The sequence below is a fragment of the Bos javanicus genome, chromosome 7 (genome assembly GCF_032452875.1).
Source record: "Bos javanicus breed banteng chromosome 7, ARS-OSU_banteng_1.0, whole genome shotgun sequence".
Lineage (NCBI taxonomy): Eukaryota > Metazoa > Chordata > Mammalia > Artiodactyla > Bovidae > Bos > Bos javanicus.
In genome coordinates, this window is record NC_083874.1 from 26,925,452 (window position 1) to 26,950,924 (window position 25,473).

General features: G+C 42.1%; 1 protein-coding gene across 1 annotated transcript in view; it reads left to right on the forward strand.

Moving 5' to 3' along the window:
• Positions 1-3,963: 3,963 nt before the first annotated feature.
• Positions 3,964-25,473, forward strand: part of ALDH7A1 (aldehyde dehydrogenase 7 family member A1) — a 35,292-nt gene continuing 13,782 nt past the window's right edge. Inside the window, exons 1-9 of the mRNA XM_061422921.1 lie at positions 3,964-4,229; positions 6,070-6,123; positions 6,805-6,870; positions 12,796-12,876; positions 13,231-13,354; positions 16,449-16,581; positions 18,933-18,977; positions 21,967-22,044; positions 23,871-23,968. Of these exons, the coding sequence (XP_061278905.1) occupies positions 4,038-4,229; positions 6,070-6,123; positions 6,805-6,870; positions 12,796-12,876; positions 13,231-13,354; positions 16,449-16,581; positions 18,933-18,977; positions 21,967-22,044; positions 23,871-23,968 (871 nt within the window). The 5' untranslated portion in view covers positions 3,964-4,037. The remainder of the gene's footprint in view (positions 4,230-6,069; positions 6,124-6,804; positions 6,871-12,795; positions 12,877-13,230; positions 13,355-16,448; positions 16,582-18,932; positions 18,978-21,966; positions 22,045-23,870; positions 23,969-25,473) is intronic.

A 25,473-nucleotide genomic window follows, 5' to 3' on the forward strand; every position in this document is an offset into this window, starting at 1 on the left:
AGTAGCTTCCTGGGGAGCCTTCCAGACGGAAGGTGAGGTCGCCGCCCGGCTCAGACCTCAGCACAGCCGACAGAGCTGGAGGTGTGTGCTTCAGGCTGGGGTCCCTCTCCTGCTCTCCAGCCACGCTGGCGCCTCTCACGTTGTTCCTCAGGCATCCGTGGTCCTTTCTCGGCCCAAGGGCGCTGCAGTTACTGTTCCCTCGGCCTGCAGACCCTCCAATACCCCACACCCCATTCTTCCAGAGATTATGCTCTCCCATGATTCAGAATTCTGATTAAATGCGCCCTTCCCACAGAGGTCTGCAAGCACTCTCACTAAAACAGGGTCCTTTCTTTACAGTCACTCTCGCACCCTTTGTATTCCTTCATGGCTTCAATAGTCATATGCCTATTTTGTTTTATTTTTTTTTGTCTGAATTCCCCACCAAAATGTCTGTTTTATTCACTTTTTTCTACCTGTGCCCAGTCCAGTGATTTCTTGTATGTAAACATGGTGAAGAAATACTAATTGAATTTTTTTCGGCATAAAGGGGATCTTATTGTTTGTACCTTTTTACTATTCTGTACTCTCCTTTCAAAAAGAAACAATACAGCTGTTTATCCAGGACGCTTTTCTATACCAAAATATAAAGGTCTAGCTCCTTTTTAATGACTTCCCAGTTTTTCCATTGCATGGAGGTAGCATCATTTATTTAGTTTCTGATGGTGTACATTTAAAGTGTAGCCAGTTTTGCAATGAACATGTCTTTTTACAAACTTGTTTTATTATTTCCTTAGTATAGACTGTATGGGAAAAAATGAATTTATATTTTTGAAATATGAATTTAGTACCTATAAAGGAACTTAGAAGTCACTTGGGCCATTTTATTTTTGTAACCGAAGGGAGATTACATAGCTAAGCTATTGCAGACCTCTGTCTTGACTCCAGGTCTCCTAACAGACAAGTCTATTAGGTTGTCTAAGGTCTTCTCTTAGACAACGGATATTTTACTTCTTTTGCATAGAATTACAGGTCCCCTGAATGGGTTCTTGTGTGTAGTGTGAGGTAGGAGTACGTTTTCATGCTGTTATTAACATTATACTGTGTGGTATGGGATGCAGCTAAATATCATATAATGCATAGAACAGCCCCGCACACTAAAGATTTTCTCCAATGTTTTCCACTAGATGTTTTAGTTCTTACTTGTAAGTCTATGGTTCATATTAACTTAATTCTTGTATATAGCATGAAGTAGAAATCAAGGTTCTTTTTTTTTGCACCTGAATATCCAAATAATATAGCACTCTTTGTTGAAAAGACTATTCTTTCTCTTTTGATTTCTTTGACACCTTCATTAAAAATTGACTATACATGTGAAAGTCTATTTTTGAGTACCCTATTCTGATCCATTGATCTTTACTTCTGTCTTTATACCAGTGTGATATTTTCTTGATTATTGTAGCTTTGTAACAATTGTAAAATTGTTAAAATAATTGTTAAAGTCAGGTAATGTAGATTTGTTCTTTTTTTTCCTTAAAACTGTTTTGACTATTCTAGATCATTTGCCTTTCCATTTAAACTTTAAAATATGCTTGCCAATTCTGGTATTTTGATTGGGATTGCATTGAATCTATAGGTTAATTTGGACATTTGAGAGACTGTAGTAGCCTGATACCATTGAATGCTGGAATCAAATATTATTAATCAATAACTCTTCTTCTGACACTGGGCTCATTAAACCACTAGATAGGTAGAATGTATCCTGGGAGAGAACGCAGTATTTAGAGGATGTGAATGGTTGGTCCTTTCTGAGGATAATTTTCCCCATTAAATAATAAGCCAGCATGTTAGTTGCAAATCATATTTTGATATTTTGGTGAGCTTGATTAATCTGAGTATGCCCAGAGCAATAGTTAGTGTCACTCACTCATGCTCTGAAAAATCAGATGCTAAAATTATATTCTGGGTGGTGGTGATTTCTCCAATTTACTGCTGCCTTGGGGCAAGCATGCATGTTCGTATCACTCTGCCTTCTGGCCAACTATCTTTGAAGAATAAAGACAGCTAGTATTCACAGAGGACTTCCCAAGCACTGGTCATTTGTACTTATGCTGTGACTCCAGAGTCTTTGCTTTAACCATTCTCTGAGGCCTTTGATAAGTCATTTGGAAAGTAGAATTTGCCATCTACTAACTCCTCCACTTTTAATACAAAATTAGTTCAAGGTATCCTGACATTTGAATTTCTGTAGGGCTTTGCGGTTTTTATATATGCTTTCATGTACAATCCATTTAATTCTTTTTCAAATGTGAAATGTGCCTTCATAGGATTCATTTACTTCTATATTTTCCCGCTTTGCCCCATCAAAATTCATTGTTGGTGATTTTTCCTGACCTCCTATTGACAGGCTAAATAAGTTTTGAAAAAAGAAGGTGGAAGAGAGATGTAATGCCTATTTTCCATATAGGCAGTTGCTAGTGTCTGTCGTCCCAAAACTTGTTTAGAGGGAGACCACCATGAACCTCTCTTTTCGACTTAGTGAAGAGATGAAAGTTAACATTCCTTGAGAGCATCATGTGTTGCTTCTAAAATTTAGTGCATCTGTAAATGCACTTTTCATTTTTTGAATCAAATGGAGGGGAAGAGAATGGAAGGATGTGATGTCGGGATAGATGTACAAAGAATCTTACTGGCAGCCAGAAAGCGAGGAGACTTAAATTCTTTAAAATGCCTGAGAATTGAAATGAAGGAAATTAGTGCATCAGTCCTAGGAGTGGATGGACAGAAGTAGTTGGGTTGTTGATATGGATTACCAATGCTGAACAGGGTATCCTTGCTTATTACTGCTGAGGTGTGTTCATAGGTTCATTTTTTTCCCAATGATGTAAATGAATGTGAGCCTGGTGGGATGCTGGGAGTTGTGGAGTCATGCAAGGATGAGTCAGAGGCGGTCCTTGCCTTAATGGGGGAAAAGTATAACATTTTCAAGTGGAAACACTATTTAGATATCGCCAGCACTTACCACAGTTTCTGGTAGATGCTTGATACCTGCCTATTTCAACATGATTTGTTGAAATCATTTATGTTCTAAGGGTCGAACAGATAAAGCTTGAATGCAGAGATGGAAGGAAAGGTTTTACAGGTGGAGGGAACAGTAGGGCAAAGGCACCATGAGAGGAAAACACAGGCTTTGGAAAGAAATGTGTGACTCTCAACTGTCTGGTTGCCATGTGGAAGGCCACAAGGCAAGTACGGAGAAGTAATATTTTGGGAAAGTAGGTTTGCAATCACCTTATTTATGCAAGGATTTGAGAGTGTGTGTATATTTTAAACTCCTGCCCAAATCATGCTGATTGAGATGTTGCCATTTCCCTTAAATAGGATAGGCCTAGTTACTGTGGAATTAAAGGTGGCAGATGGGATGGTGGGGATGGCAAGAATATTGCAGGAAGAGAGAAGCAATGGAGAAAAAAGGAGATTGATCAAAACTGTCTTTGTTCTTGAAAAGCAAGAATATACCCACTCAGAATATTTGGAGGGAACTACCACAATTTACCATTTTTCATTAATTAGAAAACTCTAATTTGTAATGTAACAAAGGGGCGGAAACAATCCTCTCCTTTCCACCAGAACTGGTTAAAATACCGACTCTCAGACCCCAGTCCAGACCTACAGAATCACAATGTGCATTTAACACGATAGCTAGGAGAGATCACATGCACATTCCAGCCTGAGAGGCCTGGCTCTAACTCACTGTATTTTAGAGCCAATATTTTGCTGGAAAAAGTTCTAGCTGGTGCCGCTGTTCCCGCCGTCTTTCACTAGATGGCAGTAGCCTGCTCACTTCCTCCGGGTTTCACCCTCATTGTTTTCCAGGCCCTGGTTGACCTCCAGGCTACAGCTCCCGGCTCCCGCGCAAGATCCAGCTAGGCAGGGCGACGGCGGGGGGGCGTACTCGAGGGCGGGGCCGGGCCTACCCAATGGGCTCCTCCGGGTGGGGGGCGGGGCCCCACTTCAGTTCCTCGGGCCGCAGGCGCTCTTCGCATCCCTGACTCAGTATGTGGCGCGTTCCTGGTCTGCTCTGCGTGCGCGTTGCAAGGAAGAGCAAGTTCTCCGGATCTTGGAACAGGCCTGCCGCCTTCATGTCCACTCTGCTCATCAATCAGCCCCAGTATGCTTGGCTGAAGGAGCTGGGGCTCCGCGAGGAAAACGACGGCGTGTATAATGGAAGCTGGGGAGGCCGGGGAGAGGTATGCATATCTTGGGCAAATCTCTGCGGCCTCTCTTCGCCCTGGGAGGCGGGACAGGCACTGCCCAGCCCTAATCCCCGCGGACGCTGTCGGCTTATACTGGGTGGGAAGTTTTGAAGTCTATAGTAAACGTTTTCTCAAGTAGAACCATTAAAAGTGCTACTAGATATTAGGTCCTGCGTGTTACCGAGAATCGAGTTCATTTTGGAGCAGAAAGGGGTTGAACTTCCCAAGCGTACTTAAAACCGCACGGCAGAGTTCTGCACTCTGTAGTGCGAAATGCCACACACTTGGCGGTGGAAATCATCTGACTTTTCTACTTGACTGTGGCTCCTCACATGTGACGTGCGCCACAGGTAATGTTCTACAATTTTATATTATCTTTTGAAATCCTCTGGAATGCAAGCTCGAAGTTGCTGAAATCCTGTTTTTCAGTCATTGGGCTCAGAGCTTCCTTGAGGGCCAGATTTTCAGCATTTCTCTATTTCCAGACCCTAACAGCTTGACTCTGTTAATGTTCAATAAAATGTTTTATAGACTAGGATGGAAAGATAAGGTTGTTATTACTTGGATTTTTTTTGAGGGCTGCATACGAAAGAAAACTTGTAAGAAAACGTTATATAACATCCCAACAGTTTGTTGAATGAACCGCTTTGTTAGAGGAAAGGCATCTTTTAGTTATCTGTGGGTGTAGGAAGTGCAGGTGGTTTTAATTGTTCCCAATCCCCCATTGGTGGTTTTATCCTGTTTTTCCTGTGGTATCCAATCATTAGGTTCATGGATAAAATACCTTTCCTGAAAGCCTTTTTAAAACTATACCTGGGTTGTTTTTTTCCCTAATGTATCCCTCCAGTTCATGTGGACACACGCCTTTCCCATGGTTGTCTGCTGCTGCTGCTAAGTCGCTTCAGTTGTGTCCGACCCCAGAGACGGCAGCCCACCAGGCTCCCCCGTCCCTGGGATTCTCCAGGCAAGAACACTGGAGTGGGTTGCCATTGCCTTCTCCAATGCATGAATGGTTGTCTAGCCTTGGCCTTTCACCTCTGACCAGAGGCTGGGCAGAGTTATGGAGAGAGGGAATAAGCTAGACTTGTAACTGCAAGTGTGTTTGCTCAGTTGTGTCCGACTCTTTTGCGACCCTACGGACTAGCTCGCCAGGGTACAGATACAGATACAATAACCAAACTCAGAACCTTTACATTGGTGGTGGTGGTGGTGGTTTAGTCGCCAGGTCCTGTAGACTCTTGCGACCCCATGGACTGTAGCCCGCCAGGATGCTCTGTCCATGAGATTCTCCACGTAAGAATTCTGGAGCCGATTGCCATTCCCTTCTCCAGGGGATCTTCCTGACCCACGTCTCCTGCATTGCAGGCAGATTCTTTACCATTTGAGCTATAGGGAAGTCCCTAAAACGTGTAACTTTGGTCTGTTAATGGAAGAAGAGGCAAAATAACGTGTTACTTTTAGGCTTTTGTTTAGATGCCTAATATTTGGATAGCGAGGGTGGGTTTTGACGAAAAGGTTGTTCTGAGTGTTCAGGTCAAAAGTGAAAACTCTAGTCTCCTGTTTGTAACAAGTTAATGGAGAAGGAAATGGCAACCCACTTCAGTATTCTCACCTGGAGAATCCTATGGACAGAGCATCCTGGCGGGCTACAGTCCATGGGGTCACAAGAGTCGGACAGGACTTGGCGACTAAACCACCACCACCACCACCAATGTAAAGGTTCTGAGTTTGGTTATTGTATCTTAGTTCCGCCCCCGCCCACCTGCCTTTTAACCTTCCTCCATTTGGTCTGCTCCCCCATTTTCTATTTATGTACAACATCTTTTTGTTTTAGGTTATCACCACCTACTGTCCTGCTAACAATGAGCCCATTGCAAGAGTCAGACAGGTAAGTGCTTTTTTTTTTCTTTAAATGCAAGGTGCCCTTAGGGAGTTTGTGCCAGTGATCTCTGAGTAACACAGATTTACAAAGTCAAAGAATGTTTCCTTTTAACATTTAGGAATGTCTGGGTGAGGGACTTTCCTGCAGGTTCAGTGGTTAAGATATTGGGCTTCAGTTGCTGGGAACATGTGTTTGATCCTGGTCGGGGATCTTAGATCCTGCATGCTACACTGCCTGGCTCGAAAAAAAAAACATTCTCAGGGAGACCCTGTACTCTGTGAGAGTGTATGTGCCCTGGAAAAGGAGACCCCTAGAGAGGACTACCCAAGAGGGGTTCCACTGAGGTCTGTGTTTCTGGATCACCAGGGGACTTGGGTTAAGATGAATGTTCTGACCTCTTGAATCTACGCTGTAGCCTCAGGTTCTGAATTTCTAATATACTTCAGGTATTGCTCACAGATGGGACTCCTGGACCTTGTTTTGAAAGGCAAGGTTTTAAAAAGTACAGATTCTAACTTAGCAAATTCCAGCAAGTTTTGGGAAGTATAACCCGTGATAATCATTTTAAACCACAAATCTTAGGGTCACTGGGGATTTTACAGTTCTTTTCCAAAAGTCTGTGTTCTTAGGAGAAGATCATCACTGCCCTTTCCTTTTCCCTTTGTCTCCCTTCAAATATTTATTTAGGCCAGCATGGCTGACTATGAAGAAACTGTAGAGAAAGCACGAGAAGCATGGAGCATCTGGGCAGATGTAAGTACAGAGTCCGGGACACAAACACCTACTGTAATGACTGACGGGAGGCAGCCAGCGCCCCCTTGCTGAAACTGGAGCTTCTTGGGGGCTTTAACTATCTCTAAGCTGTAGTCCTAAACTAGTACTCTTTTCCATATTTTGCCTTCAATAGCAGGGTAATTTTAAAGGGAAAAGAACTCTGTACTGTTGTAGCGTAAACAATCTATGAACACTTTGGTCTCCAACTGATCTATGAACAGCCAAGTCTCCAAAAATTAAGCAAAGAGAAAGGAATATCTATGCTAAAAATAAACCATATGCTCCTCCCCCACCTCCAAGTTTTTTTTAGGGGCAGGGAGGGGATGTTAGCAGTAGGTTGGCATTCTTGGTTCAGAGGGAGTGGTGTCAGCCGCAGCTCTCATAGGGCCTAGGCTCCAGTTCCTCGGCAGTCTGATGAGGCTTTGAGGCTAATTCTGCCTCCCCCGTCTCTGTCTCAACTAGTTCTGTGAGCAGGTGTAGGACCTGACTGGAGCTGGGCTGGACCACCCTGAGCTGTCGATAGATGAGGGCCAGGCTCGGGAGGAGGGGAGAGTAAAGAACTGGCTTAGTCTGGATCTCCCGGTTTACCCTGAACGTCCCTTTTGGTCTTCTGCCTGAGATACTTGGCCTGAAGCTATAGGAATATCCTGAAAGGTTAACCCAGCTCTGCCAGGTAGTTACTTCGCCTTAGTGCGCTTTGTCTTTCGTAGAAAGGGGAGGCCAGGTGTGCTTACCTCTTGGGTTATCATAAGGGTTGAATGAGTTAATCATTTAGCATGCCTACACACAGGGGTAAACCTTAGTACCTGTTTGATTTTTAGAACCATGTGCTGCTGAATTTGGAACTGCTGAGCCTCAGTGGGGTTTTTTTTGTTGTTTTTTCTCCGGAATCAGTGGTTGCTCTGGGGACTTGGGGAAGGGCAGACTCTCCAGGAGAGCCCTGAATTGGAGGCAGAGTTACTGTTAGCCAAGAGACTGACTCTGTGCAAAGCAGGAAGAACGTTTCCTTTAACTAATTTTGGCTATAAGTTAGGCTCAGGGTTTATTATATACAATCAAAAACTGAACTGAAAAAATCCTTGAACAAAGAAAATTCTGCTTCCAAAAGTAGTGTGCTAAGTGAAGTTCACCCTAGCAGTGTAGAGAATAGTGACCGATGCCATGTCGACTTCTTTTAAATCAGCTCATTCCCCATCTGCGGGGCTCACATCTGCAGGTATGGAGTGCTGACTGTTCTCCACCACTCTGTTTAAGGTGCTTGAGCATCCATAGGTTTTGGAATCCGTGGGGGTCCTGAATCAATCTCTCATGGATACTGAGGGACAGCTGTATTGCTTTTGTTTTTTCAATTAATAGACTATATTTTAGAAAAGTTTCAGGGTGAAACTGTAGGGGAGGAAAATTTTTTATTCTTCCCTTCTATGTTCTTTGGCTGGTCTAATACTTAACCAATATACAACAGATTAGCAGGAGAAAAACAAATTTTAATTTTTTATGAGGGGGAGGCATAAAGATATGAGACCCAAAGGCAGCCAGGCAGTTGAGGCTTATACACCATCCTGAGCTAAGTAAAGGGGTAGGAGCCCAGGGCTTCAAAGAGGAGGACAGTTGCTAGGAATGTGAGCAGAGCAAGTGTTCGGTAAGCAGATGTTTTCCCTCTCATGCAGATAAGTCAGATATAAAAAAGTTTTCACTGGTGATAACTCCTGGTACAGGTCCCTTTCTAATTTCTTTTGGGCTGTTAAGGGGAGTTAGAAATCTTTTCCTGAGTCTCCTGGGCCTTAATTATCTGTAGCTCAAAGTAAAGCCAAAGAACTTTGTCGGACTGGCCCATTCTGGGGTGGCTTATTCTGAACTCCTAAGTTTCACCCTGCCTTAGTGTGGTACCTCTTATAATTGGTGAGCCAGTACAGACACAGCAGTAGTAACTGAAGTCCATAAGTTGCATTAAGATTCACTCTTTGCGTGTGCTGTTTTGAATGCTAGTGGAACTTTTGATTAGAAACTTCCAATATATGTGTGTATGTACCCACAGTAAATACAGTCTTGTTTGAAAAAAGATTTGTGTGAATTCAGGGTCTTCTCTTTCCCTGAACTGACTTTTAGGTCAGTCTTGGCTTTGCCCAGGGGAGTGGCAGTTGGCACTGTGATGTCTTGAATATTGTGCTGTACTTTGCTATTGCTGTTTTTGAATTCAGGTTCTGATTTGGAGTCTGCTCTTCCACAGTCGTGCCAGCCTCCTCACCTAATGTTCTTTCTTTCTGCTCTTCAGTTTTATTGCTCTCCGTAGAGTGGGGCTGCTGAGTGGGAACGAGTGGCTTTTCTGGGTGATGGGAATCCCACTTGTTGGAATTTGAGTTAAGCAACTGAGTCCAGAGTTGAGGGAGGAAGCGGAGCATTTCTTCAGTGTGCCTCCAGGACTCCTCAAACATGAACAGAACAAGGCTTGGCCCCCTCCTGGTGTACACACTTTTCCTCTTGGCTCCTCACTTGCATGGGGCTACTTCTGCTTGGCCCTGACCCTTCTGGGTGCCTTGCCTGTGAGGACACACCACAGTTCCATTTAGTTCATTTGTATTTGGCCTGGAATTTTTCAAAGGGAACTTTTTTTTTTTTAAAGGAAAAAGGAGACAGAGTATGACAATATGAAAAGGCAGTTTATAAAAATGTTTCTCTTAACTAAAACTAACCACCAAGAACCTGGTTGGGAATTCTTGCTCTGCTTTCTTTCATGAGCTGATTTAGTCCAAATGCCACCTGTTTCTGCCCGTCTGCATCCCCTGTGGGTATCATCACTGTCCTTCTGGATTCCTGGTGAGGAGGAAAGCCAGAGTCTCTTCTCTTGATGACAGGAACTTGAATGGGCCTTCTCCAGCTGCATAACGGGATTCCAGATACCTGTAGCTCTCTCTTTTATTTTTTCAGTTAATTTTTAACTGAAAGATAATTGCTTTGTAGAATTTTGTTGTTTTCTGCCAAATATTAACATGACTCAGCCATAGGTATACATATGTCTCTGTAGCCCTTTAACACAGTTGTCTTTGCAATACTTCCCAGAGGGCTCAGCAGATAATGAACTCAGTGCTCTTAGTTCCCTGTTCATGGCTGCCTCTGATGCTCGCTGTAAACCTGACTTCAGAGTGAAGTGTGCAGGGACGAGGACTCTCGGTGGCTGTCTCAGGAGGGTCTAAGGTTATTGATGTGCTGTTGTGCTGGGCTGGTCAAACCCACACCGGCAATGGGACTGTCTTCCTGGGTTCCTGCTCGCCCTCATCCCTCACCTCATACTTAACCCTGACATTCTTTTTGTCTCTTGCTGCTCCTACCCATCATTTTGGAAGCGGGAAGAAAGAAAGAAAAAAAGTCAAGTTTGAGTGGTCTGAGAGGGAATGTAGTTTAAACCTTGGGTGGTGGGTTCTAATGTGTACCCAGGGTTGAGACTTGATCAGTTGCCAGGTCTTAACAGTTTGTTTATCTCTGTTGCTGTTTTTGTGGTCCAGACAGCCACCATCTCTTGTCTGGCTTCATAATTTCCTGCCTGAATCTTTTCTCCCTCTGGTAACATTTTCTATACCGCATCTAGAGTGGTGTTTTAAAAGGCACTGTGAGGGACTTTGTTGGTGGGCCAGTGGTTAAGACTGTGCTTCCACTGCACTGGGCCTGGATTTGGTCCTTGATCGGGGAGCCAAGTCCCTGCCTGCTGCGTGATGCAGCTAAAAAATTAAAATGTGCTGTGATTTTTCTCCCCACTGTACAGAACCCTCTAGTGATTTCCCCACTGCTCTTTGGATCCTTTACCTAGTCCTTTGCAGTGTGGCCCCTACTTTCCACTCCTACTTCTTTGAAGTCTTTATAGTTTCCTGAAATGATCATATTCTCTTGCCTTTTAGCCTTTGCATATGTTATCTTCTCTGTCCCCCATAATTTCCCTCTACTTTATCTACCTCTTCAGATGGCAAACACCAATCATGCTTTAAGGCCTCAACTCTCTAAAAAGCCCCCTTCCTTCCCACCTCCTTGCCCCCAAGTAACGATGGGTTAATAGTCAAAGGTGGTCCACTTGCGTAGTCTAGCTTCATCATGGCGCTTACCACGTGAGATTATAATCTCCTGTTTTGTGTCTGCCATCCCCATTGGAGTTGATTCTAGCTGCCTTGTTTCCCTTGAATCCTGGGGAATAGTGTACTATCTGGCACATAAAATGTATGCAGTAAGTGGTGGTTCAAAGACTGATAGAATAAATAAGCTCAGAATAGTCATGTGTACTGAATTAGCCATTCTGAGTTGAAATTAACCAATTTGCTAAGGCTATAAATGTGTGGGCTAAATTTGGTTCAACTCATTTCAATGCCTTAGAAAATACAGAGGATCTTTGCTGTTGCATTTAATGTTACAATTTTTGTTTACTGTTTCCAAAAGCGTGCATGTATCATAAAAATAGCAAATGTTGCAGACATACAAGATGCAGAGAATCAAAATGTTATGATTCCATTTCCTGGAAATTGCAACTGTTAACCTCTTGTTGTATATTCCATCAAATTTAAGCAAAAGTTTACTTACCATATGCATTATCTTGCTTTTTTTTGTTGTTGTCTTGTTATGGCTCTTAGAAGTTTTTCCTTATAATAAATCTTCTTTATTCTTTTTAGAAAGTGTCCAGACATTTTATGTGCTATTCTGTGCTTAGTCACTCAGTCCTGTCCAACTCTTTGTGAACCCGTGGACTGTAGCCCACCAGGCTCCTCTGTCCATGGGGATTCTCCAGGCAAGAATACTGGAGTGGGTTCCCATGCTCTCCTCCAGGGGATCTTCACAACCCAGGGATCGAACCCCAGTCTCCTGCATTGCAGACTGATTCTTAACCATCTGAGCTACCAGGGAAGCCCTCCATTTTATGGCTATTCCATAATAAACCAATCATGTGCTGATGGGCATTGGGATGGTTTCTGTTTCTCTATTGGAAACAGCACCGCAGTAAATGCTGTTGTAACCTATACTTTTGCACACTTATGTTCAATTTCCAGAAGTAGAACTGCCTGTTCAAAGTAGTGGGGGCGCAGGATGCATTTTAAATGTTAATAGAAAGCCAGGCTACCCTTAGATTAGAAAAACTATGCAAGGATATTTGGTGTACATTTGGGGAAGAGAGAGAGTGAAGAAGAGCCCTGAGCTCCATGAGTGCCTCAATTATTTTAGCTCCAGTGCCTAGTATTGCTAATGTCACACAGTAAGTGCTCAGAAAGTATTTTGTGAGTGAGTGTTATGATTTGAATGGATTTTGGACACCAGCCTAAGTAAGCTGAATTTAGGGTTTGGGTTTGCAATCAGTTTGACCCATTATGAGAACATCACTGGGAATCATATAGGATTACAGGTTATGTAAGGTATTTAGAGGAGAAGGAAATGGCAACCCGCTCCAGTATTCTTGCCTGGAGAATCCCAGGGACGGGGGAACCTGGTGGGCTGCTGTCTCTGGGGTCTCACAGAGTCGGACACGACTGAAGCAACGCAGCAGCAGCAGCAGAGTCATCCCACCACTCCAGTATTCTTGTCTGGAGAATCCTATGAACAGAGGAGACTGGCAGGCCACGGCCCATAGGGTCGCAGAGAGTTGGACACGGCTGAAGGAACAAACAACTAAGCATGCAGAGTCATCCCAAAAAGTTGTGTTCAATCTGAATTTCTCTCTGTACTTGGCACAGTCCTTGCTCACCAAGAATGTGTTATCTGTATATTTTCTCCGTCTCTGGAATGGGTTTTAAGTCCTGTCACGTCAGACACTGATGAGATCAAAACATGTTTTTGATGTGGTTGTGCTTTGTTCTTTTACAGCACATTAGTACTGTGATAATAGACATGAGCTTACACTTTTCAGCAGACACTAAAATGCCATTCCTTCTTTAGATTCCTGCTCCAAAGCGAGGAGAAGTAGTGAGACAGATTGGTGATGCCTTGCGGGAGAAGATCCAAGTACTAGGAAGCTTGGTAAAGTATTTTTGTAGTAAATATATAGTACTTTGAGTGAAGAATAAGGCTATTTTTTACTTGTGTGTATAAGATGTGATCTTTTTAAGGTCATAATTTATGTACTTCAAAAATATGTATATAAATTTGTAACATATATTTCAAAAGTCTTTTCTTTAGAGGAAGGATTAACAAGATGGACAGGAAAATGTGAAGACAATTCTTGGGCTTTAAAATTCTTCAGAAAAATAAGAACAGACTGGTTTATAACCCTCACAAAGTAGAAACAAAATGTGTTGCTTTCCCCACCTCAAATTTAATGTTTAAAGCAGGAATTCTGTTGGAAAAATGCTGCTTGGTCTTTTGTATTTTTAGGTGTCTTTGGAGATGGGGAAGATCTTGGTGGAAGGTGTGGGAGAAGTTCAGGAGTACGTGGATGTTTGTGATTATGCTGTTGGCTTATCTCGGATGATTGGGGGACCCATCCTGCCTTCTGAAAGTAAGCAGCGAAGTCAGTTCTGCGAAGTATTGCACTCCGAAACAGAACTCCCCAAGATTCTCTGGTTGTGAGCAGTTTCCACAAAATACTTGTATATGAAAATGTCTTTAATCTCTTTACTAAGAAAGTCAAATTAAAACAGGTGAAAATAATCAGGTCAAGATGCTTAAAACTTTTTAAATTTTTAAAGATAAAGCTCAGTGTCGGCAAGTTCATGGGTGAGACTGACACTTTTTTATGGAGACTTTGTGAAGTGAATCACCAATCTTATCTGGAAAACAGTTTGGAAAAATATCTATCCCAAAAATATTTAATGCAAGTTTCCCTTAAATCCCTTAAATATTTAATGAAAGTTTGCAGAATCTTGATTTAAGTAAATAATCTGAAATGCAACCGAGGTTCAAGTGTTAGGGTGTGCATTGTCCCATTAACAGGAAACAATGGGAATGGCCTAAATGTCCAATCATGACAAAGCCTGAGCAAATAATTTTGGCAGTCTATTAGCAGATATTGTCAAGAGATCATAAAGATTGCCTTCCCCAACCGCAAACTTTATAGGAAAGTTGTACTTAGTTTTACTTCGTCGTCTTTTTTTATATATACTTAACTTATTTTTAGATTATTTTGATTTTTTTTGAAAAGATAGTATTTTTCATTTCACAGAATTAAAGAGGACTAAAAAGGTGAAGGAAGAAATATTTTCCTCCTCCCAGTGGGATACTCCATAGTATTCCCATGAACGTAGCAAATGTTTCTGGTTTCTTGAGTGTATCTTTCTGGAGCTTTTTCAGGTGCAGACGAATATGTAGCAAACCATGTGTTCCTTTCCTACTTATTGTATCTTAGAAATTGTTTCATATTGTTCCAATAAGGTGCTTCCTTCATCTTTTTTTTTTTTAATGGCTGTTTTGTTGCAAGGATGACCGGTTCCCAAGTAATAGATACTTAGGGTGTTTTCAGTCTTTGGCAGTTAAACTGTGCTGCGGCCTTGTACTCAGTGATGGGGACAAGGGCTTACACAGTTTGTGTGTTTGCCATGTCAGTGGAACAAACCAGGTGAATTCACGTGACTGTATTGAAAGCACAGAGATGGAAATCTCCTGAAGTAGTAATGCTGGTTATCTGGCAAGGCAGAATTATTAATGGTTGGTACTGTCTGTCTTCTATATTTTCCAAAGTTTCCACACTGGGAATTAGGTTACATTTATAATCAGGAAAAGACATTAAAAAATCACGTTTTCCTGTTTCCTCTTGGAATATTGGGCAAATTCCCTGCTGGTAGAAAGAGGGAGTTCTCTTCAAATGTATAGTTATTGTCCATAATTTGCTATGTAACAGTGAGTCCTGTTAGCCAAGGTTAGTTTTATATTGAACACTTTGCAGAGGTTTTTCAGAGTTACGGTAAACTGCCAATTTGGGGAGGTATGTATGTGCAAGCGAGTAACTTTGATTTTTACCTGCTCTAATGTCTGACTCACCAATTAAAATCCTTTTCAATTGCTTACACATTAGAAAAATAGATTATTCATTTATGCAGAAGCTCTTGGGTAACTTTGACTTCATGAATTCAGTTAGTGTTTGTTGAGCGTCTGCCAAGTGATCTAATAGGTAATACTTGGTTGAAAAAGTGTAGTTCTTTCCCTCAAGAAATGTATAAAGCTGTAGATTCCTTGCATTTTAATTTTGTTTATTTTTACTTATTTGCCACACGGCGTGCATGATCTTAGTTCCTCAACCAGGGATCATACCTGTGCCCTGTGGTGGAAGCATGAAATCTTAACCACTGGACTGCCAGGGTCTTCCCAGGGGTGGTTTTAAACGGGGAAGAAGCCTATGTAAAAGCTTAAGATGGGAGAACTTGGTTTATTAGGGGAACTGTGTTACTTCAGCCCTGCCGGAGGGCGCAGTGTGAAGGGAGAGATGGGTGGAGGAGGAACCTTGGGAAGGAACTTTTCCTGGAGTTTAGACTTTATCCTGAGGGCAGCTCCAGTAGTGATGGGGTTGCCGGAGTGTGGCGGGAGGGTGTCATCAGAGCTATTCTGTCTCCCTGGAGAGAAGGATACGGAGGGGAGGGGCAGAGAGGAGGAGACAGGCTCTGTGAGGAAGAGACTGTACCAGCACATCACCTCCAGGGAGAATAGGGTTCCCGGACTAAGGGAGGGCCTGGGAGTGAGGTGGAACAAGTGCTGGGTTCCCTGTTCTTGCTGACAGGCTGAGCATGGCCAGAAAGGTAGATGGCTGGGAGTGCAGCCTTCCTAATGCTTTTAGCCAGGTTTCATGAACCTTCGCACTCCTTGCTCTGGTTCTTCACTGCTTCAGCTGCCTTTGATTAAATAAGGCTCTTGTGGGGTGAGATGGTTGATTGGCATCACCAACTCAATGGACGTGAGTTTGAGCAAACCTGGGAGATGGTGAAGGACAGGGAAGCCTGGGCTGCTGCAGTCCCCAGGGTTGCAAAGAGTCAGGCACAACTGAGTGACTGAACAACAACAACTTGTGGGATTATGGTGACTTAAGTTGGTCTATAAGATACAACTGTTTTAATTTATATTTTCAGTTTTCCTATATGTATGTAAAGATGTGTACAGTTAATTCATTCAATGTTTATGTAGTTAGTAAAACTTTTCCCGCTGTACATGAGTCACCTTGTCCTGAATTTAGAGAGGTGAGCTGAGGGCTTCATCCGGCACCGTCAGGAACATGGCCCTGAGAGTCGTGACTCTGTGTTGTGGTCGTGCCCTGCCCTTGGCAATCACATCACCGAGGACATGTCTCGTTTACCCTCTGAAGTTTCCTTGTCTCCCAGATGGGACTGGCACTGCCCTGATCCACAGAGTTCCTTTGAGGAGTAGAGGCTTAATGGATATCCTTATGGTTTATAAGATAGTCTGGTAATAACAGCATTTGTTGTATGCTGGTGAGTGTACCAGTGTTCCCCAGCTGTGTAAGGTCATCTGCTCAAAGCATCTGTAGTCCCCACGTGATCTGGTGCATCTTTGTTCTGAAACTGAAAGATTGCAGACTTTGTTCTTGTGACCTCGGCAGGCATTAAATTAATGTGTTTAAGCATGTTGCATGCCTTCTTCGTCCTTAGGACCTGGCCATGCTCTCATTGAACAGTGGAATCCTGTAGGCCTGGTTGGAATCATCACTGCTTTCAACTTCCCTGTGGCCGTGTATGGCTGGAACAACGCCATTGCCATGATCTGTGGGAATGCTTGTCTTTGGTAAGAACGGTTCATTTTTTTATGCACTAGTTAGATGGTAAAAGTCTCCATTTTCAGGTACTACTGAAAGTATTGCAAATGCAGTACTTTGCATATTGAAATGTTTTCTGCTAGTTGAAATGTTTTCTACTAGTCTTTCTGTTAACATAGCAAGTGACACCTGCTAGTTATGAAATGCTGGGTTTTAGTTCTTTACATGTTTTACCATTGGTAAAATTTATATTTTTTGACTTAACTTTTTGACACAGCCTTATACCCTCTTCCTTCCAGTTATTTCTACCCCAAGCAAGTATACTGTAATTCCATTTTGACATTAATTGCTTGGGCTCAGTGTCAGACTCCACCTGTTTAAGGGCTCAATCTTCCATGAGACTCCTCCTTCTTAAGATGCTAGCTGCAAATGTTCCCCGTCCTCAGGACATCTGCAGTTCTCACTGGCTGTCTACAGATTTGGAGGTTACCACTGGTTTCAGTAGAGCTTCCCTGGTGGCTCAGATGATGAAGAATCTGCCTCCAATGTGGGAGACCTGGGTTTGATCCCTGGGTTGGGAAGATCCCCTGGAGGAGAGCATGGCATCCCACTCCAGTATTCTTGCCTGGAGAATCCCCATGGACAGAGGGACCTGGCAGGCCACAGTCCATGGGGTCACAAAGAGTCGGACATGACTGAGTGACTTTAAGCACAGCACATACGTTGGTTTCAGTAATTCATTAGAATGGCCCACAGAACTCAAGAAAGCGCAGTATTTAATGGTTGCACTTTTGTTGTAAAGGGTCTATTTAGGGCCTGGTTTAGAAGGGTTTCAAACACAGAGCATCCCTGCCCTCTCCCTGTGAGGTCAGGACATATCACTTTCACAACCAGAAGGCATCACTGAGCTTTGGCGTCCAGAATTTTTACGGGGTTTTTATGACATTGGCATGATTGAGTAAATCACTGTACATGTGACTAAACTCAAGTCTTCCTCCTTCCCTCCCCATGATTGATCTTTCTCATCACCACCTCCCATCCTGAAGCTATCTTGTGGGGAGGGGCTCTAGTTACTTCAGTAGCATAACAAAGGCCCTTCTGTCATTCAGACAGTTCCGAGGTTGTTGATACTGGGTGTGCAAGAAACTGGGAGCCAAATCTCTGAGAAGCTCCAGCAGTTGGTGATGGACAAGGAACCCTGGCTTGCTGCAGTCGATGGGGTGGCAGAGTTGGATACGACTGAGTGGCCGACTAACTGAACTGAACACCAGATACAGTCTTCATTATGCTACATTTCACAAGCAGAAAACTGAATAAACAATTAGGAGGGAAAAGAGAACTCGTGATAAGTCACAACCTTCTTTTAGAAACATGATTCTTTTTTTTTTTAATTCAATAAAAATTTAATAGTGAATTCACAAGTGATTTTGAGGCACTTGGCCCGTATTCTCGTTGCTGCGTTAAATGTTACATCGCTATAAAATATACAATAGTAAAAGTTAGCTGGGGAAACGTAGTGTTTATAGATGACAAAACAGTTGCTTGCTTTTAGCTTTCATGTTCAATGGAGCAACTTACATCAGGAGAACCAGGAGAATTGTTTTTGCCCATTTTGTGTCTGCCCCGCTAGTACGTACTGATGATCTTGGTGTTGTGTTGTACTCAGTTGAAGGTACTCAAAGACTATATAAGCAGGGCGTAGTTGGAAGGGTTAGTGATTTGGCATCATGTTACCAAAGGCTAGCAGTATGGTTTTCCGAAGCCCCCTGAGTCTTCCAGTGAAAGCTCATGTTGATTGATCCCTGTTTTACTCAGTTTGCACAATGCTGCTGCTGCTAAGTCGCTTCAGTCGTGTCCGACTCTGTGCGACCCCATAGACGGCAGCCCACCAGGCTCCCCCATCCCCGGGATTCTCCAGGCAAGAACACTGGAGTGGGTTGCCATTTCCTTCTCCAGTGCATGAAAGTGAAAAGTGAAAGTGAAGTCACTCAGTCGTGTCTGACTCTTAGCGACCCCATGGACTGCAGCCTACCAGGCTCCTCCGTCCATGGGATTTTCCAGGCGAGAGTACTGGAGTGGGGTGCCACTGCCTTCTCCGAGTTGGCACAATAGGCAGAGGTTAATGTAAAGTTCCTGCGATCAGTGCAGCAAGCAGGTTCATAACTGCTCAGGGCCATTTTTGTACTTATGAAAGTGTTATAGTCCCTTGGACCCCAGAGGCACCAAACCGAAGGACTGATTTCTCTTTCAATTATTAGGCTGTGTTATTTACTTAGAATTTTTTCTCACAAAGACTGTTGCTTCTGCTTAAAAATAAAAGGTATTTATGATTGTCACCAAATTAAGCTGATTTTTTGTTTTTATTTTTTACTCTTACAAGGAAAGGAGCTCCTACAACTTCCCTCATCAGTGTAGCTGTCACAAAGTAAGTATGTGTGGCTTTCTTTTTCCTGGGTCTGGGAGAATCGTAAAAGGGTGATTGATAGCACTGAATTTTTAATCTGACATGAAAGTGTCATATTTATTTTAGCATAGAATCTGGATAAACTCTGTTCTTTGATTGTGATAACATTTTTATATCATTGTGTAGTTTACAGATCCTTTTCAGGGCCATGTCATTTAAGTCGTGGGAAACATGCCAGATATTGATATAAATGTTGAACTTGAACTCTTAAAACATTTTTTTTTTTTTTGGTCACTTGCAAAATAAAAACAAATCCAGTGGAGAGGAAATAGTCTTGCAATTTAGGGGCTATATGCTGTATCTATGCAGCATGTTAATGGTCTTAATTTCTACTCAGGCCAATACTTTCATTGCTCTTGTTTAATAGACCTTAGCAAAACAAAGAAAGGGTTATACTGTTCAACTGATTCTTCTGACGCTGTCTAAAATGTATTTCATCTTTTGGTTAAAAATTACTGTTTTATTTATTTCTCTTTGGAAACATGATAACACTAGTTAAGTGTTAAAATCCATGTTACTAATTTATCATTCCAGAATTAGAGAACGTATAGAGGAAAATGGCTGCCTGTATGGGTGATGATGGGCCCTTGACGATGCCTTGTTTGCATGGCCTGCATTCTCTGATTTAAGAATTATTGGCAGAGAGCTTGTGATGGAGTCTATTCATAAGAGGGTCCTTAATGTTAGAAGATCATTTAGGAACACTGGCTTAGGAAGCAAAAAGTCGGCTAAGAGAGTGGTGTGTGTCAGTATTAAAAGGAATGTGTGATATTGAGGAAACAATATCTTGCAAGGTAAGGGTTCAAATTAAATATGAAAAAGAACCCATATACAAAACACATAAAAATGATGAGATTCCCCTAGGCAGTTTTTAAAAATAATCTTTAAAAAAAAAAGCAAACAGTTAATATGAATATGGTGAACTGACTTGCCAGTTGTTATAAAATAGCAGATTAAATTATTATTTTAATGTTTTCAGTTATTGCTTTGGTATTCTTTTTTTTTTTGCTTTGGTATTCTAAAGCATAAAGTTATTCTTTGTGCTTTTAAATATTTATTTGGCTAAACCTTTGAAAGGTTTGAGGTGTTCACATAGGAACATGGCCGATTTTTTTTTTTTAGATGATTGAGAATATTATATGATTTTTGTGATAGAAGACAGTAAGTTAAATGATGATATATTGTGCTGGAGTTAACCACAGGTATCATACCATCCACTGGGAGTTTATTTTTTTTCACTGGAAGTTTTTAAATTCAGCTGCTGTTCAGACTCATAAGATGACTACGTATTGTACCTGTCTGTTCAGAAGGATATAGACAAGAACATAGTTTTCTGGGAGGATAGCATCAGGTACAGGTATTTCTCTTCATTCGTTGTTTTTGGAGCAGTTTATTTGGGGCAAAGGAGCTGAGATCTACACTGGACAGGGGTTACCTTGGCTTAGAAGCTCAATGCCCCACAGAAGCCAAAAAGTCTTGTAACAATTCTTGTATGTGTGGCTTTCAGCCACTCACGAGGGACATGTAGTTACAGAAGCCACTGCACTCAGAGAAGAGCAAAAGCATGAGGTTCCAGTCATAGTTCTCGGGTCATTATTCCAGTTTAGATGGGGGTGATAAGTCAGGGGTTGCCTTTACCGTGAGCCGTGTTGTCTAGATAGCATTGTTGACATTGGCGTTTATCAGGTAAGCTGAGGAACAAAACTGAGAGTTAACCCAAGGTCAGATTCTCATGAATTAGGGAAAGAAGGTTTGATTAACTTTTACCCGCAGGTGCAAAGCAAAATGCCTGCCCTTCAGGCGCAGTCAGCTGCTTGTGCAGACAGCAGATACACCCTGAGTCCCTGGAGAGAATCATACAACCTGATCCTTAGTCTCAGACATGACAGCTATAGTGTGTGATCCTTGATGGGTGAAGGAAAGAAAACAGCTGTAAAGGACATTTGGGGGGCCAATTGGAGAATTTACTTGGGTATGATAATGGTATCTTTTTTATGGAAGTGGGTATAGGATTTAGATCTTTATGAAATATCAGGTAGAAAGTAGCCAATAGCTTGGGGTGATGGATCAAAGGAATTTTTGCTCCACTGAGGCACCTCCCCCTCAGGAAGCTCAAAATCAACGAAAGAACCCTGTTTCAGAGAAATTGGAATTATTGGAGCCATATTTTACAACTTAAAATCAGAGTTAAATTGCACTGAACTGTGTTTCTCATTTTGACTCTAACAGCCTCAGTTGTAAGCATAGACTTAAGAAAGGACTGTGCTTGTCCACCTTACTTTAGTCTGGTGGGTGGGGCACTGTTTCCTGACTGAGAGGTTGGTGGGAGGCCAGTAGACACTAGTCCTGAACTTCTCTGGGGTTCTGCAGGCAGGTCCTGAGCCCTCTTCTGTTTCCTCCACATCCCCTCTTGGTTTGGGGAACCTTTTTCCCATCTCATCCTTTACCCTTTCTCTAGCTGACTCTGGTTGGAAGAGATGCAGCAAAACCTCTCATGGCTAATGGAAACTATCCTTCATTGTCTTCATCTTTCTGGGTTTTATTCCATATATCCCTTTTTATTTCTTTAACATTATTTTAATGGATTTGTGGTGAGAAAGGGCTCCCCCACCTGCCCCCAAAAGCCCTGTAATCAGTTTACCACTTTGAACTGGATGCCTTCATAGTTGGGCAGAAGGTATTTGAGAACAGTGATCACTTGGACTTCTTAACCAATGCTTTAGGTCTTTTATATATTTTGCCTGTCTTCTTATGAAGTTTTTTTTAGGGGAAAAAAAAAAGTTCTGCATTTAAGTGTTTGAAAACCTCCTCTAGTATGTGAGGCCTAGATATTTGAGGGATGGGAGAGAAAGTTGAAAAAGGAAAGCCAAATGGTTGGAATTTATTATTTTTCAAAATATGGTAAGAAATTAAATCAGCCCCTTCCTTAGAATCGCCTTTTCTTTTCTAGAATAATAGCCAAAGTTCTGGAGGACAACAAGCTGCCTGGTGCAATTTGTTCCTTGACTTGTGGTGGAGCAGATATCGGGTGAGTCAGCAGGCCCAGAGTGTCTTTCTGCTGAAGGACCTGGGATGATCACCTAGAATCATCTTTACTAGAATTTCAAAACCCAGTATAGTGGAGGAGGTGAGAGTGGTGTTTTGAAATCTTTACTATTACAGATCTCACTGGGCTTTACTTCATTAATATGTAGATGTTGTTGGAGGGTGAGTGAGAATTGTCTTTTTCATTGCCCAGAGCTACTCTTGTAAGGTGTTCGTGTTACACATTACTGTGCCAGCGTGCAGCCTGTGGTTTCCTGGCGTTTGATATATCAATGTGCTCACTTACAAAGCAGAGCTGTGGAGCTGTGCTCTGCTGTCTCACTCCCCACCGAGGACACGTAGCCTATTCTCTGGGTTCCTCCGTGACCAGAGAAGGGAACCCTGGAGAGGCAACTTCTGATTTATTGATTTTCAAAAGTCTCCATGTAGTTCACGTACCATAAAGTTTTCTCTTTAAAAATGTGCAGTTCAGTGGTTTTTAGAATAGACACAGTGTTGTACAGCCATCCTCATTACCTTATTCCAGAACATTTTTGTTACCCGCCCCTCAAAAGAGCCTGAGACACAGAGCAGTCACTTCCCCTCCCTCTTCCCCTGGCAGCCCCTCTTCTACTTCCTGTCTCTGTATTTGCCTGTCTGGGATATTTCTTATAAATGGAATCATACAACACGTTGCCTTTGCGTTTGGCTTCTTTCACTTGGCAGAATGTCACAACCTCCTTTTTCAGCTGGAATGGACTATACTTTCTCTGAACCATGGTAAAAGCTGGTTCTACTGGCCTTTTTATTAGGTGATGTTTCCTAGGAGTCAGGTCTTAGAACCCTTACTGGTATGGTGAAAGTCTTACTCTTGTCTCCATCTACTGTACTTAATGGGCAGTCTAAAAAAGGAGTAGTAAAGACTGTTTTTTTTTTTAGATAAGTGAAAACATTTTAGAAATTTTATTTAGAAAATACAACTCCTATATAAAGAGTGCATATAGTGAAGTATTATCTAAATGTCATTTAAAACATGTCTATCCTTTGACCCACTCTGTTGTTATACTTAGGATGTGCAGTCCTTCAAGTTGGCCTTGGTATTGCTCAGGTGATAACAGTAGTGTGTACAAGAGGGCTTTAAGCAGCAACCCCCTCCAGTGTCAGTGCCCATGTGTGCTGGACTGACCTGGGAAAGCCCACATGTACAGTGTCATCAAGCATTTCCAGCCCTGCATTGGTCTGAATCTGTGTCTGTCTTGCTTGGCACACACCACACCCTTTGAAGCACTGGGCTATAAGCAAGGAGGTTCAGATTGACAGTGTCTGGTCTACCTTCCTTAGAAACTGGAAATCCTAACACAGACTTTCTAAGTCAGCTTCCAAGAGGGATGATTAGGATATTTCCCTACAGTCTTTGCACTTTTAATTCTTTTTCAAAAATATTTTTTAATTATTTTATTTTGAAGAGTTTATTTGTTTTTAGTCAAGCCACGCAGCATGCGGGATCTCAGTTCCCTGACCAGGGATTGAACCCGTGCACCCTGCATTGGGAGCATGGAGCCTTAACCACTGGACCACCAGGGAAGTCCCTCAACTTTTAATTCTTGAAAGAATCAGTTTTAAGAGACTTCAAAATAACTGAGATGCTCATCGAGGAAATGCTCCAGTTGAAATGTCCAGTCACCCATCAGTACAAGAAGGAATATCTTCCGTAACAACATCCTTGAGGCGATTTCTGTTTATGGAGAGCTCCCAGAATGGGTTAGGCACTGTCAGATGCCAGCATTGCTGGGTTTCTCTCCTTGGGTGACTGTGTCTGTTCCCCTGCAGCACAGCAATGGCCAAGGATGAGCGAGTGGACCTGTTGTCCTTTACCGGGAGCACTCAAGTGGGAAAACAGGTGGCCCTTATGGTACAGGAGAGGTTTGGTAAGTGTTGGCTTTATAATGAGCATTTTAATACCCTCAACTATGGATGTGCAATCTAAAGATTGGGTTTTTTCCATGGATTATTTGACTGACTGTCCAAGTAAAAGAAAAGATATAGTTAATAGTGGGTTAATATTAACAGCAGATATAATACGATAATTTGGAAAAGGATGTCATTCCCTCCCTAACTGACTGTAGTAGAATCATATCAAATGTATTTATTAATCTGTATCAGACCAGTTTAGCAAGTAAAAAAAGAAAACTCGCGATTTAAACAGGACTATTCAGAGTACAGGACCTAGAGTGAATGTGGTATAGAAGACTTGCGTCTGTTCTTCTCTCATTTATGATGTAGCTCTCAGTGGCTTTGATAATAACAGCCCCATCCCTATGTAATGTAATATCTGCTTGATGCTTAGGCTTCCCTGGTGGCTCAGTGGTAAAGAATCTACGTGCCACTGCAGGTGACATGGGTTTGACCCCTGATCCAGGAAGATCCTACATGCCTTGAAGCAGCTAAGCTGTGCGCAACTATTGAGCTGGTGCTCTTGAGCCCAGAAGCCACAACGACTGAAGCCTACAGGCCCAAGAGCCCCGTGCTCTGCCACAAAAGAAGCCACCTCAATGAGAAGCCCACACTAGAGAGCAGCCCCCTCAATCTAACTAGAGAAAAGCCCACGCAGCAAGAAAGACCCAAGAGAGCCAAAAATAAATTAATTTTTAAAAATCCTTTAAAAATAAAAATCCATTTGATGCTTAACTGTTTCAGAGTAGTGGAGGTGAGAACATATTCTCCGGTTGTTACATATGCTGCTAATACCACAAGTAAATAAAAGTTACTTACATGGAAGCTGATTTTGAAGTGCAGTTAAGAAAAAATAAATATATATTTAAAAGGTCAGTAGTAAACACAGCTCTAAGTTGAGGCAAACAGATCTCAAATCTCAGTGCTCAAGAGTGTAAAATGAGAATGGTGTACATAACCTCCTGTATACCTTGCTGGGATATAAGTTGGCAGTGTGTATCAGGAGCTGTAATATTCATACCCTTTGCCCCTGACCTAAGTAGATAATCTAGAGGTAGGTAATCAACATCAAATATATGCAACACTAGAGAAGTTGTTAAACAAAAGGTGGCTTGTATCATGGTGATGGAATGCTATATTGTGATGTTTAAAAAATACAGCTCTTAATAATTTAGAGAAAAACTGAACTGATAGGCTTTTATTAAGGAAATAAAGCAAAATTGATTATTATGATCTCAACTGAATATAGATGTATAGGAAAGAGATTGGAAGGCACTGTATCAAATTATGAGGAGAGATTTCATGGTAACTTGTGCCATGCCTTTGGCTTATTTGATTCTTTTTTGCCTTTTTTTTTCCCCAAAATAATTTTCTACAATGAGCACATAATTTTTAAACTTTTTTATTGTGGTAATATATATAAAACTTAACATTTGGTTTATATATATAACTGTACAATTCAGTTGCATTAAGTACATTT